At 43.7% G+C, this 13,959-nt stretch overlaps 1 protein-coding gene across 1 annotated transcript in view; it reads left to right on the top strand.

Moving 5' to 3' along the window:
• mid2 (midline 2) overlaps window positions 1–7,120 on the top strand; it is a 100,047-nt gene extending 92,927 nt beyond the window's left edge. Inside the window, exons 9-10 of the mRNA XM_071917063.2 lie at window positions 2,662–2,869; window positions 3,229–7,120. Of these exons, the coding sequence (XP_071773164.1) occupies window positions 2,662–2,869; window positions 3,229–3,643 (623 nt within the window). The 3' untranslated portion in view covers window positions 3,644–7,120. The remainder of the gene's footprint in view (window positions 1–2,661; window positions 2,870–3,228) is intronic.
• The last annotated feature ends 6,839 nt before the right edge of the window (window positions 7,121–13,959 follow it).

Below are 13,959 nucleotides of genomic sequence, written 5' to 3'. Positions count from 1 at the left end.
CTGCTGCGGGGATGCAGAGACCCACGCGGTGATATAAGGTTGCGTTAGACAGTCGATGTGTCAAGAGAGCGCCGTGTGTCTTTGACGCTGTTGTTTCAACTGCAGTAATTGTTCAGTTATGCAGTAAAATGGATCTCTCTTCCATCTCCCTCATTACACAGTCAGCTCAATCTATCCCTCTGCAAAAATGTGAGCCAGGAAAAAAAAAAAAAAAAAAGGCGTAAGTGAAATTGACTGAATTGAAATAAAGTCGATTACCCAGATGCTATCCCCCCCTTTGAGTCGTTTAACTGTTCAAGGACCCAGCGGAATGAAGTTGGAGTGAAATTGCTTTTTTATAAGTGCTCCCCCCACGCTCTCCCCTTTATTTCTCCTCTTCTTCTTTCCCCGATACTGTTTCTTTTTGTGTTTTACACGTTTCCATTACAGCCTTTCCAGTCCCTAACAATGCACGGCTTCCAGGCAGTCTAAAAGAGAGCAGTTATCACCTCAGCAGACAGTTGGAAATATCTCTAATTACTAGTGTATTACAGCAGAGAGGGGAAGCAGCCTAATCCCAGCTGCTGCTGAGAAATCCAAACTGTGGGATACGCTGTTTCATTAATCTGTCCTTTCTTTATTTTTGTGTAATTTAGAATCTGACATGGTACCTGCATTGGCACGGGAACGTGTGTGTGTGTGTGCACTTGCATTCATGAATTTGTGCAATCATTTACCTGCAGGCCTGCGTATGTAAAAAAAAAAGGTTTTGAAAATTCTCAGATGTATACTGTATAGATGAACACTTTCCTATTTTAAATAGCTCTTCATTCTTGCTGATATCTTACACCACACATTGGTTCTTTGCACCTTTAGGTATGCACACATTCACTTTCACGCACCAAGAATTCACCATTAAACCCAAGCTTATGATGCAATACTTTTTTTCCATTTACAAGAATCCTGCTGGGGTTCTTTCAAACATTTCCACTTGGCCACTTATGTCTGGTGTGTGTAGGCTGGAGTTGATGCTCTATGTGTGTGTGTGTGTGTGTGTGTGTGTGTATGTCCTCTACCGTCACGTGTGTCCCCCTTCCCCAACCCGGGGCCCAGCCCAGGCTCTCAGGAGCCATCCCCTGGAAAGGCATGACAGAGCCCCAGTGTTTGGAAATGGCTGCGCTGGCAGCGATAAGCAGTTCAAAGAAGAGAGCGCATTAATGTAATTGGCTGCCAGCAGCACATTGGCCTCGTCGTCTCATATCCACACGCGGTAACACACACTCACCATGCGGATTATTGGAAGGGAGTGAGAGAGAGAGAGAGGGGTGCGGGGAGGATCGAGCGGATGAGAGAGAGAATGGGGGATGAGAGATGAAGGAGAGGATGGATATGAGAGAGAAGAGGAGGAGTTGGGGTCCTCATTGTGTCGCTCATTAAGCCGTGGGAGGCTCTGGGAGGCTGGAGATGAGATGAGAGGTGTCAGAGTTAAATGTCAGGTCTGGAAGGGACATGGCTGACCTCCAAGCAGCCTGCACACACACACACACACACACACAGGCTCAGACAGAGAGAGGTAACGAGGGATACTCTGCAGAGTGTTCCGGCCACACCAGCCTCCTATTATCCCCTCAAGTTCTCCTCTCCTCTTCACTGCTTAACTTCTCTGTCACTCACCTATTTTTGCCCGTTCAGTTTTCCACCCATTACACCCAAATTGCAGGTGTCATTGCAAATTGAATTGTTGCAACTGGATGGCAGTATTTCTGCCGAATAGCCCGACCGCTAGCTACTGCAGTGGAAGTGAAGGCCATTTCCTTCAGCTAATTTCCAAGTCTCTGTGATGGGAGGCACAGAGGAGAGGAGTGCCGGGTGGCTTCCTCCACTGTTATGAAGTGTTTTCACCAAAGGCTTTGGAAGGCTTTGAAGTTTAGACTCTCGCCCTTGTATTTCAAACATTCTTCTCTTCTATCTCTCGCTGTGTGTCTTCTCTGTGAGCACTTCTCACCCCACTTTCACTCTTCTATCTCTCTTCCTCTTCTACTTTTGCTACAACTGCGTCTTCTTTGTATCTAATTGTAATTTGTATGCTTGTTCTCCTCCTTCACCTCCTACCCTCATATCCTCCTCTGCCTTTTCCCCTTGACAGTGTCAGGGCTATGATCATGAACGTAGCAGGAAAACAGGAATCACCCGTTGGAAATAAATGGGAATCGTATGTCCAAAACGTGTAGCATTCTAAAACATCAATATGTCATTGTCAAATGAATTGAAGTGATTCCTTGGTATAATTATGGTAAACAAATGAGACCATGGTCAAGACGATTGGTAGCCTCTACTGTATGTCACACCAGTGATGTTGTTGGTCCTAGTGTTTCTCAAAATGAAGACCACATTTCCCATAAACCCCGCTGCTTCAAAGAGCATGTTGCTACTTTAATCTTGTGTCGTTTCTTATTGTATAATCTTCATTTTAGGTATTTATTTTGATTCTAACCCAATTTTCTTTATATGTTTTAGCATTCCTGTTTTTATGCTTCCCTGTAAAGCACTTTACTCACTAAACTCTGCTAGATAACGATGATGATCATGATGATGATGATTAGTATTATTATTATGCACGATTAGCCGCCTTAATACAACACCAGATCTGTGTCAAAACATGAAACGACTCTCTCCTCCCAGGCCAGCCCTTCAAGCTGGACCCCAAGACGGCCCACAAGAAGCTGCGTCTGTCCAACGACTGCCTGACCATGGAGAAGGACGAGAGCTCGCTGAAGAAGAGCCACACCCCGGAGCGCTTCAGCGGGACCGGCTCCTACGGCGCCGCCGGAAACGTCTTCATTGACAGCGGATGCCACTACTGGGAGGTGCTGCTGGGAGCGTCCACATGGTGAGAGGCACGCTCACACACGTATGAGTGCATTATATAAGAGAGCGAGCCTGCCTGGGGACTGGTAAACCGAAATATCTCTCTTTGGGGAGTTTGAATCTAGGCTGTTATGCACCCACACCCACACACATGCACACAACACACACACACACACACACACACAGTGTATACTCTTATTCTAATTATTCTTTTCGCTAATTGGCTCTCAAAGTAGACCTCTTCATGCTGGAGAGGCCCAAAGGGCCCGTGCCTATCTTCTGTGTCTTCAGCATGAGGTAGCTTGACTGTGCAAGAAAATTCAGTAAAGAGGACAGTAGTTTCAGATCGCTAATGCATTCCAAACCCCTCTTTCCCTGCAGGTATGCCATTGGCGTGGCTTACAAGTCTGCCCCGAAAAACGAGTGGAGCGGCAAGAACTCGTCCTCATGGGTGTTCTCGCGCTGCAACAACAATTTTGTGGTGCGCCACAACGGCAAGGAGATGCTGGTGGAGGCGAGCCTCCAGCTGCGGCGGCTGGGCGTCCTGCTGGACTACGACAACAACTCGCTGTCCTTCTACGACGCCATGAACTCCCAGCACCTCCACACCTTCGACATCTCCTTCCTCCTGCCGGTCGCACCCACTTTCATGATCTGGAACAAGTCGGTCATGATCCTCTCGGGGCTGCCGGTGCCCGACTTTGTCGACGGTGCCCCGGACCAGCAAGAGCAGCAGCAGGTGGGCCTGTGCCGCCAAGAGTCGCCGTACGTGACCGGGATGAAGACCTGCCACTGAGAAAGACCCACCGATGGCCCAGCAGTGGCCATTCAGGCCCGGTGACTCAAGATCGAATGGGAGCTGGGAGACGTTGTCAGTGTGACTGAATTCTGTTATACCCTCTGCATTAAGCGTGGACTAGTTACGTTTCTTATGGATTTGGAAAGTGTTGGAGATATGTGTACAGTCTGGGGAGTGTCAACCCTATTAGCTTGTAGCCATCCAATGCTTTGCGAATCCGTCAGTGAATGGCATACTGTGGGAACAAGGTCTCTTGAGTATAACCTCCAGCAGACCCAAAATTCATTTGATGCCCTGTAGTCACTGAGGAAGAGGGCTTCGGTCTGTAATTGGACAGGGCTGGACTCCTGGTTTTCTCGACCAATTAAGGTCTTCCTTTTTGATTTTTTTCTTATTAATTTGACCCTAGGCAGAGGACCAAGGAGAGTACGTTATCATCACAGCCATTCAGAGTTTGGAGGTACAACACATGAACAGTGAGAGTTTGTAACGTCTCGCCTGCAAGAGACAAGAGAGGAAGAAGCAGAGCAAGAGAGCAATGCTCCTAATTACTAAGGTAACGCGTTTCAACAGGTAGTTATGCAAAGAAAGTAGATGTTTCTAGCTGTGATTCATTGACTTTGTTGGAGGCATTGATACAAAGGTTTATTTTAAATGTCCATATTTCTGTCGTGCCCAGGTTGGGTGATAGCTGTCGATCAAGTGAAATGAACTTGACACATGGTAGATTTGATGAGAATTAGCAGCTAGATGTGGTAGTGCCTTCTTGTAGCCCACTTTGTTGTATGGGCCAGAAGGTCCCACCTTGCTAAGGCAAGCAGATGCTAGCTGTGGACATTTCGTGTTATAGGGTGCCAAAGGGTGCATTACAAATCATCTTCTGTTCTCACTGTGCATGTGTTATACCCTCAGTATCTGTAACTGCTCGTGACAAATCCTTTCCTCGATCCTGCTCCTAGATTTGACCCAGCTATCCCTGGTGGGTCATCGGTTGCCCACCTTGAGCTTCCAAGTTTCAGGAAGCGTTTTGTTGTTCTTGAATATTCACAAGATCACAGGAGGTTGATTTGCATCATGTGACTACTCAACTTGTATCATAAGAGGTTTATTGAATGATAGAGGGAAAAAGTGTTGATTATTTATGACAAAATAAGATGGTTTGCTTTTATTGTTAATCTCAACGTATTCATGATGCACTTTTTAATTACACTATTTCCCCTCTATGAGTATTAAAAAGGATGGATTTGAGAGGCAGGGTTGTAATGGGGAGGGAAAGTGACAACTGGCACTACTGCTGGTTGCGTTCATTCCTGAGAAAATCTCCATTCATTTTCCCATTCACAAATGCAAAGTAATTAATAAACTGCATGAAATCTGTTTGAATCAATATGGTTATCAGATATAACCTATAATCAAGTCTGTTGCAATAAAATATTGTAAAAACTCAATTTAATTTTCTGAGTTTTGCAACCTGCAGATATTTACAGTCAATCCAATGTGCTTTGTAATACATTTTTAATCAAAACTCCCTGCTGTGAAGTCAAACGTTTTCACACTGTGCTTTGAACACAACCAGTGACATGAGGACTTTCCCTCCCCATTGCTCTTTTAGATAGCATAGAGTACATTTATCTTGTCTAGAAAAGGGATATGATTATGATGTTGTTTATGCGATTTTTATCACGATGAAATGATACACTAATAGAGGTTAAAAAAAAAAAAGAAATTCACACTATTGTCGACTATTCAGGGAAGGAGGGGGTTAACACTTTAACTTGCTGTCAGTCTCGATGTCATGGCATGATTATGTGTTTTCCTCTGTGATTCGTTAACACACCCACACACACACGCACATACAAACACACACACGTCATGTTTCGTTTAGTTTGGCCTTGTCGTGATAATGCATGATACATTGTAGGATCCCACACCGGTTCACTGGGAAATCTAAGTAGCTCTTTCAAGTTCACCAAATACTGTTTGTCATCAGATACTGACTCACCTGCGCATTCACTCGCCACAGACTTTGACCTCGAACATCGTCGTCATCCATCGCTGGTCAAGTAACAGCTATAGCCCGGTCCATTGTTTGCTCTTTATTTGTATTTGAAGGCCTAGTGCGGGTCATAAATTCTCTCTGGGGTTGATATTCAGGTAGCGGCGCCGATTCAGACAATCAAACGTGTATATGCAGGTTAAAGAGGCTTTGTGGCAGGAAAAGGTTGGGGGAAATTGTGACAACGTGACACGTGAGGTTCTGTTCACAAAGGATGCTTCATTTTTTACATACAGTTGGATTTGACATGATACATTACTCTCATACTACTGATTCCCCGTGGCCATTTTCACGCTCTTTACATATCACCAGGTATATAGTTTTTTAATGTTGAATGTCAAATAGCATTTGTACTTCACAGGCTATGATTTGTCGGTCTCTGCCCATTGAGGAAAAACATTCTCTTACCCTGCAGTTACATATTGATTTCTATCATTTCACCTTGGTTACTTTGTGACTTATTGACGAGTCAAGAGCAATGACCCAGTGATATGAAATCCTCTGCTTTGGAAATGTGAAAATCGGACGTGTCGTGGCCTACCAGCAAAACTTTCAAACTTCAGCATTCATTTAGGGCATCTGTGTTTCGTGTCAGTCGTGACTGATTGATTGAGTGATCGATTGCATAAGAGCAACAGACAACAGCGGTAATCCACTGGTCAAAGGTAACGCAATGGGAGCTCTAGCAGCCTGGGGGGAGGTATTTTTTGTCAGAGAGATGAGTGAATGTTAGCTGACTTCCAGATATCCACCCATCCTGATGAATAACGTCGGTCACAGTCATGTGTTGATTTGTGATCCGAACCGACAAGCTCAACTCATCTGTGCAAGTGCGCTTGGCCGGGTCACTGCATGATTACGTGACCTTGCTGCAGGTTCATAACTCTTTCCTTCTCTCATGAGGGGTTTCTTATCTCGGGTCAAGCGTATTCATTTTATTTTTTGCAAAAAAATGTACCACCAGAAGAACATTCAGAGAAGACATGCTCATCGCCATGCATATCAGGTAGTTTGCAGTGCTTTTTCTTTCTTTGTGTCACAAGTCAATACAGTAAAATATATACAGTGAATGATTTTCAATAGCTTCCCACTCCTTGTAGTGCAGTGTAATACCCTAGAGACAATGCAATAGATTCTCCTTTTTGCTTTTCTCTTTGTGTAACTTGGGAAATTATTTTTTACAACTCAAGAGAAACGCGCTCCTCTCCTTTTGGTATTTGGACCTCGATGAAAACAGCACAAAAAGAGCAGCGCGTTGCATTCACATGAGGCTTTCTGTTTCCATAGTTATAACAGAGATAATTTTAGCCAGAAAGGAATGTAAATCATAGGGGGAAATATATATTATATAAAATTGTATAATATACAAAATATATATGAACCAATGTTATTTATGTGAATTTAAGTCCAATTAAAAGTCTGATCCCAAACGTGTTGTAATCGTGATTCTTTGCTTCAGTCCTGTTGCCTTTAGACTCAGTCGGTTTGGTCGGCCTTCATGTTGCTTGAGCCCCACTTGTAGAAGATATGATCAAAGGATTCAAGAGTGTTAACTTGTACTTGACCTACAGTGATTGCCAAAGAAAGTATGTCATTCACAGTTTGTAAGATATCAAGTGTTAAAACGTATTCCCTGGCTCATGAAACTAGAAGGGTCCATAAGGGTCTATCCTCTCTGAGAGGCCTGTCATACTCGAACAGTGCTTTGGACCGCTTGCAGCGCTTTGGATGCCAAAATAAAACGCAGCCTCAGGCGTACTAGGGGGAGGGCTCAGCCTTGGTTCGGCTGCCAGGCTGGCAGGTCATCCAGAGCCCTGGGTTGGGTTAGTAGGGCTATACCCTCTTAGCCCTCATCTGTCATCATTGGCACAAGGCAGTGGCTCATTACTGCACCATGGCACTGTAATGCATTGGCCCCAACGCTGCCTGCAAGCATGGGCACACACGCTGACCCTGAAATGATGAACAATATGCTCACTCATTTTGTTGTTCATTTTCTGTGGAACAGAAGAGCGGGTATCTCAGACACTGAAATCGGTGAAAGTATCTCTTGACTCATATTGCAGAAAAGAGTGTTTCAGGTATAGATGCACACACACAGTATTGTCGTATAATGCACATTATCAAGGCGCAGGTCCTGTAACCTTCCTGTAGCTGAAAGGCCCCATGTTCGACCCCCTGTGATCCCATGTGTCTGTCCTGCAATATCCTTGAACAAGGCACTGAATCCACATCAGCTCCAAGGGCACTGTTCTGCACCTGACCTGCACCATTACCTCCCTGTGGAGGGGGGCGGGAGAAAAGATGAATTTTCCCCCTCAGGGATCAATATGGTATCACAAACAAATATATAATTCCTTTGACCTTGGACAGTTCAGTCCAAATCTGTGAACATGTCTTTCCCAAAGCTAGAGAAAGTATATATTTTCTGGTTTAGAATTGGTACTACTGCAATAAAAGAAAGCTCATTCAGTCATTAAAAAAAGCACTGTATGATTCCACAAGGTCAGTCTCCACTGACTGTTAGCGGACCGTCTACAGAAAGTATTGATTGAATTGTCCAAGGCCACTGGGATAGTGTATGTGAATTGAGGTTTGGAGTGGATTTTCCCTGTGTGATTGCTAACAATGATCTCCCCAAGGATATGTTATTTCCTGGTCCTAACTTATATTTTAATACAGAATTGGATGCTACTCACTTGCTCATTCGCATTGATTGATTATTACAAACTCTTGCACGTGTGGATTTCCCCCCACTTCCCACGGAATAACAGTGCAAAAAAGATTTGTCTCTGCATCGGTTTGAATCAGCAGGATGAGACTGACAAATGTGCAAATGCAGATCTGTGACTCACAATAGGCTACAGGTTTTGCACTTGTGAGACACAACAGTGTGCATTTGTAGATATACAGTTACAGATGTGAATTTTGTTTGTTGTTCACTAATCTTAAATTACAAGTACATACATTTTTTTTTTTTTTTTTTCACTTCACAAAAATGTATTCACGTGTGAATCTTAGAAAACTTGTGGAAATAGTATTTGTACTATATTCACTCCATACTAATTACACCTGTTGACCCTTTGACCCAAAGAGTCTGGGGTGTTTCTTGGATGTTGCATACAGCGATAGCGTCACTATTGAGGAGGCAGGTTAATTAGTAAAAGTTTATGTAGATTACGTGGACCGAACCTGAAAATAAATGTCACTTTACAGCATGTAAAAATATTTTTAATAACATAGACGACCTGCTCGGCTTTCAAAACAAGGGCAAGCTTGCTTACGGTTCCATCCACTGCTTGGTCCAAACTATGGACATCGTTATTTCCGTTCACCATGTTGTTGTGCAGAAGGTAAACCGCAAACAAAAAAACTTGACACTGAAAGGTTGAACGCAATCTGATTGGAGCACATTGTTCAGCTCTGTCTCAGGTTTCTGGACAGTCACCTTCCAGCTGCAGCTTCATGGAAGCTCTAACTAGCCAGGCTAGTCGTATTCACAAATCACCTTGAGTCACAGTTAAAAAGGGAAGGTTAGGGGATGAGAAAACAATATTTTTTCAAGAGCAGATCGCATTGCATAAGAGTTTGAGGGTGGGCTGCATGATCCTAAGTAAAGAGTTAAAAACAAATAAAGCTACAGTGCCTCAAGGAAGCATTTTAGCTAGTGTGGTTGATGGATTACAGCGCTATAACTCCAGTCCAGTGCAGGTACCGTTCAGCAATGTGAATCACAGTTTTAAGTAGTGGGTCTGTGATTGTAGGGGTACCTACCTTCCTTTACATGTGTGACAGATTAGCTGGTGGCTAAATGTGACGCTCACTCTGTCTCTGCTCCCTCACACAGCTAGCCAACTAGCAAGCAAGCCGTCGGAGCAGCCCATAATTACATTTCTAATTGCAGAATAATTAGGCCTCCCTGCGTAGCTCGTTAAGTCATTTGTCACCGGAGCCTCTAATGTGGCGTAGAACAACACTCTAATTACACTGAATGGAAAGTCTACAAGGTAGGGAGCGTTTCACTACCTGTGGCCTGGGGTTCAGCAGATAAATGTTAGCATTTCACAGAGTTTAACATGATTACTGTTGTTATTATTATTGTTATTATTATCATTATTATTATTGCTCATTTCCATTAGCTAGATGGGGTTTTTGAGGCATGAAAGTGTCATTTGGTATTAAATTATACAGAAAGAAAAAGGTCGCAGCCCCAGTAACAAGTATGTTTTGCTTCTTTTTCAGAGTGTGCATATATTATGTGTATGTAGCCTATAAAAAAAAGGTTTTACTGCCCATTAGCAATGATGGTTGATTCAAAGCGACAAATTTGACAGCTGCATAAATAGTGAACATTGTTCTTTGTCACACACCAAATACATACACATACATTTGTAAAATCATCTAAACACAATACTGCTGCTCTCTCCCACAGAGCAAATCTCCCATTTCCATGGTATTTAACTTTACAGGATTTTCTCTAAATACATCAACTGTCAAACAAATTGCGCTAACAATTATTGGCACAGCAATACACAGTCACTGTGAGTTGCTTTTTATTGGCATATCTCATTATTTCCCCGGCGCTTCTGATACATAACTCCCCATGTTGGAAAGAAGTCCCGAGAGTTGGACTAGAATCAAGGCTGGGGCCGAGCATTGAGGCTGCTGTTTGTAAGAGAAACAGCCCGTGTTTTTCTCTCCAACATTCGAATGTGTCATCGCGATTCGCTTCACAGCAATCCTAGCCACTTCACAAAATCCGTCCAGATTTGTCATTGGCTGCGGACGGGCATCTGTGTGTGTCAGTGGGGGTTTCGGAGCCGTTAGGGTCTGTCAGAGCTACGAATAAACAGCTGGATGTAATGAACTGCAAATCCGCGCCAAGCCCCGACCTGTTTCAGCGGCACACACCTGCTCCAGCTGCACCTACCTGCCCACAGTCTGGTGATCACCAAAAAAAATAAAAAAGCCTAATTTTATTACCATCTGTTTGGGAGGAGGACAGCCGCTTCGCTCAAATCTGGCTGAATCAGAGGCTGCCCTACAGTAAAATGGGGGAGTTTAGCAGTGTGTGTGTGTGTGTGTGGCGTGCTCAATCCCGTGTGCATGTGTGTGTGTTGTTTGTGAGTGTGCACGTACTTATGCCTGCTTGTCTGGGCTATTCTGCCTGGGTGTGTGTGTGCGCACACTCATCTTCTAATCAAGTTGTTTTCCTCCCTCTGCTTGTTTTTCACTTATTTAACCTTTACTTAGTCAGGGAAATTCTTCAGAGAGCTAGGGCTCCCTTTTCTGGGGGAGTGCTGAGTATATAAAGCTCAAAAGCAAAAGGCAACATCACGCAATCAACACAATAAATAAAAGATAAGAAAAGCAGAGGAGAGCGTAGATCAAAGCGAAGCGATAAAAACGAGCTGCCGTTGGACCTGTTGAGGCAGTGGGAGGCAGCCTTTACCTTTTCCTAAGTGAGGATGAATTAGACCACCGTGGAGAGAGAGAGAGAGAGAGAGAGAGACAGAGAGCAAAGGCTTGGCTCCTCGCCCGCGGGTTGATGGAGGAGAGCTATGAACTCTGGGAAATGAGGATCTAAACAGGCTGTAGATCACCAGAGCCCACTGGCTCTGTCTCTATCAGACACCCTCTCTCTCTCTCTCTCTCTCTCTCTGTCTCTCTCTCTCTCTCTCTCTGACTCACACAGTCAGCCACACACACACACACACAGTCTCTATCTAGATTAATCTCAGGGGAGGGAATCAATCAAGCAGCCCGATGGCGTCTCAGAGAGCCCGGGGGCCTTGATGGCCTCGCTGACAGAGAGTGATGGGTCCCGGCGCTTTAGAGAGATCTCAGCAGAAATCTCTGCCTTTCCATCTTTCCCTATATGGACATGACAGCATGTTAGGGTTCGCTCCCTCTCTACATATACGCCTCTCTCTTTTCTCTCTCCTGTCTGTCTCTCTCTCTGCTGTCAAAATATTAAAATTCTAGAGCGGCTGTACGTCTCGCACACTGATGTTTATGTGCGCTGGTTAATATGAGGTGTCTGGGGAAGAGAAAACGTTAGCGATTCAGGTATCAATTTTACATCATTCTGACAGCTCTGTTCTTTAAAAGTACATCTAAAGCACTTGTTGGTGACCCGCTCATAGCGCGCCGCCTCGGTTTTAACCAAGCTGTCCCCAAGATTGAGTGCTTCTATTTGGGTAAAACAATCCAAAAGCAGTTTTGGCTTGGCTAGCGGGGAGCGCGTCTCAGGAGGGTCCTCCATCACTCCCCACCCTCCACCACTTCCACAGGTTCAGGGATTAAGAGAATACAGTTTTCTCATCGAGGAATTATGGGTTGCAATTTACAGTACATTTCCAAATTAATGGTTGGATATAAAGTCAGCTGTGAAATTGGTATTTATGCAGACATTGCCGTGCATCATTGCAGTAATTTATGGTAATCTGTGCTCATAATTCATGGTAATTGGACCAAAATTTTGGTCAAACTGGGGTTGTCATTTCATTTATTACACCTCACTGGAAATGTTTGCAGCCACACACTGAATACTGCAGAATTGGAAAAAGAGTGTCCTGTCCTGTGATTTTTAGAAGAAAATGTTCTGTTTTATGCAATTGATTTGTTTAGGTCAATTTGGAATTCAGATACAGTATTTTAAAAAGACAATTACACTATGGGACAGGTGAGTGAAGATGACATCCCCCTATAAAGATATAATTTATTCATCACACAGTTCAGTGTGCACCGTTTGGTTGCTATCTTTATGCACATGACCCAGTCTAAAGCTAGATTCATATTTTACTGCAAAGTCATTTGTTGGAAGAAAAAGAACAGGGTCAACCTCTTCAACTGTTCAAACTTTCTTCTTCAAGGGGAGAATGCACAAGTGGCCAAATAGTCAATCGTACCAACCAATGACCAATCACCTGTGGAAGGGCATAGTTCAAGAATAGAATTACCCATCGCTGCTGAAGCTGAATGGACAGCCTCAAATAGATGTGAACAGGAGGTGTTATGGGACATTGTATTCAGTGGAGAAAGGGGAAAGCGGTCAGAAAACAAGTGTGTGGGCAGCACACCATGACAACAACAGAACTTCACAGAAACGTTCTTCCAGACAAACCACTTCTTCTTTCTGAAGAATAAATTCCCCTTGTGGCACCGTGCCCTAAAGAGTAAATGTGGAGTGACACCAGAGGTTTAGTGCAGGTTTAAGCAACATCTACAGCAGTAGAACTATTAGGCAATGAAAAGCAGCAAGAACCTTTTGTTAGGCCTCCAGTTTCACAAGCACAACTTGACTGACTGCACTGTGATTGATTATCTGAAGTCGCAACATAACGTCTCTTTCTCTTGGGACAGATCATAATCACAAACAACCGCCGCTTGATCATTTTGTTAAGTGAACCACGTTGACTCTTTGATCCATGTGATCCGTGCACCGACAGACATCTCCATCTAAATGATCCTCTGTATTATCATTAATATCAAGCTGCCTCTCTGTTGTCTGTCCTAGCCTTTGATATTTATCAAGCCATCTTTCATGCTGATGGAACCCCATTAGCTGCAGACAGTTTCAGGTCGACATGTTGACTTAATTGGATACAGCTCACGCTATAAATAACTGTCCTTGACCCACGTGTCTGCCTCATCTGGGGGGTAGATGTTCACTAACAGGTTCATGTTGTGAGGGCAGAGTATTACTAAGATGCTCTAAGGGCAAACAGTGATGCCACAGGAAGTGAAGTTTTCTAAGAATAGGCCCTAATGGTTCTCTGAAACGATGTTTGCCAGCAAAAGGCTTGGTAAGTAGCAGGTTGTTGAGTAGTAGCAGTTTAGTAGTTTATAGCAGGAGTAGTTTGTTAAACCAGTCAGCTGCTAAGAAGTGAGAGAATAGAATGGAATAGAACAGAAAAGAATAGAATAGAATAGTGATCCAAAGTTGCAGTTATTTCAAAATGTCCACACACTCACTCATATACTGTACATACAGTACATATTTATGCATGCATACTAATTGCCCGAACTGCCTGAAGATGTTGCTCTCATTCATTTGCATTTGCTTGCATCTTGAATCCAAATGTGACCCGTTCAAAAGGAAGGAAATCTTGACTGCATACTGTGCAGCAAGAGGCTGCTGGGCAAAAAAAACAAAACAGGATCTGATGCGATGGCCTCGTTCTTGACCATTTACATAACATATGGGAAAAATAGACCCGCAAAAGAAAGATTTTGTTGTTAAAATCCACTTTCA

The sequence above is a fragment of the Centroberyx gerrardi genome, chromosome 16, assembly GCF_048128805.1.
Source record: "Centroberyx gerrardi isolate f3 chromosome 16, fCenGer3.hap1.cur.20231027, whole genome shotgun sequence".
Classification (NCBI taxonomy): domain Eukaryota; kingdom Metazoa; phylum Chordata; class Actinopteri; order Beryciformes; family Berycidae; genus Centroberyx; species Centroberyx gerrardi.
Note: the sequence above shows the minus strand (reverse complement) of the source record. Positions and strands in the feature narration are given on the sequence as shown.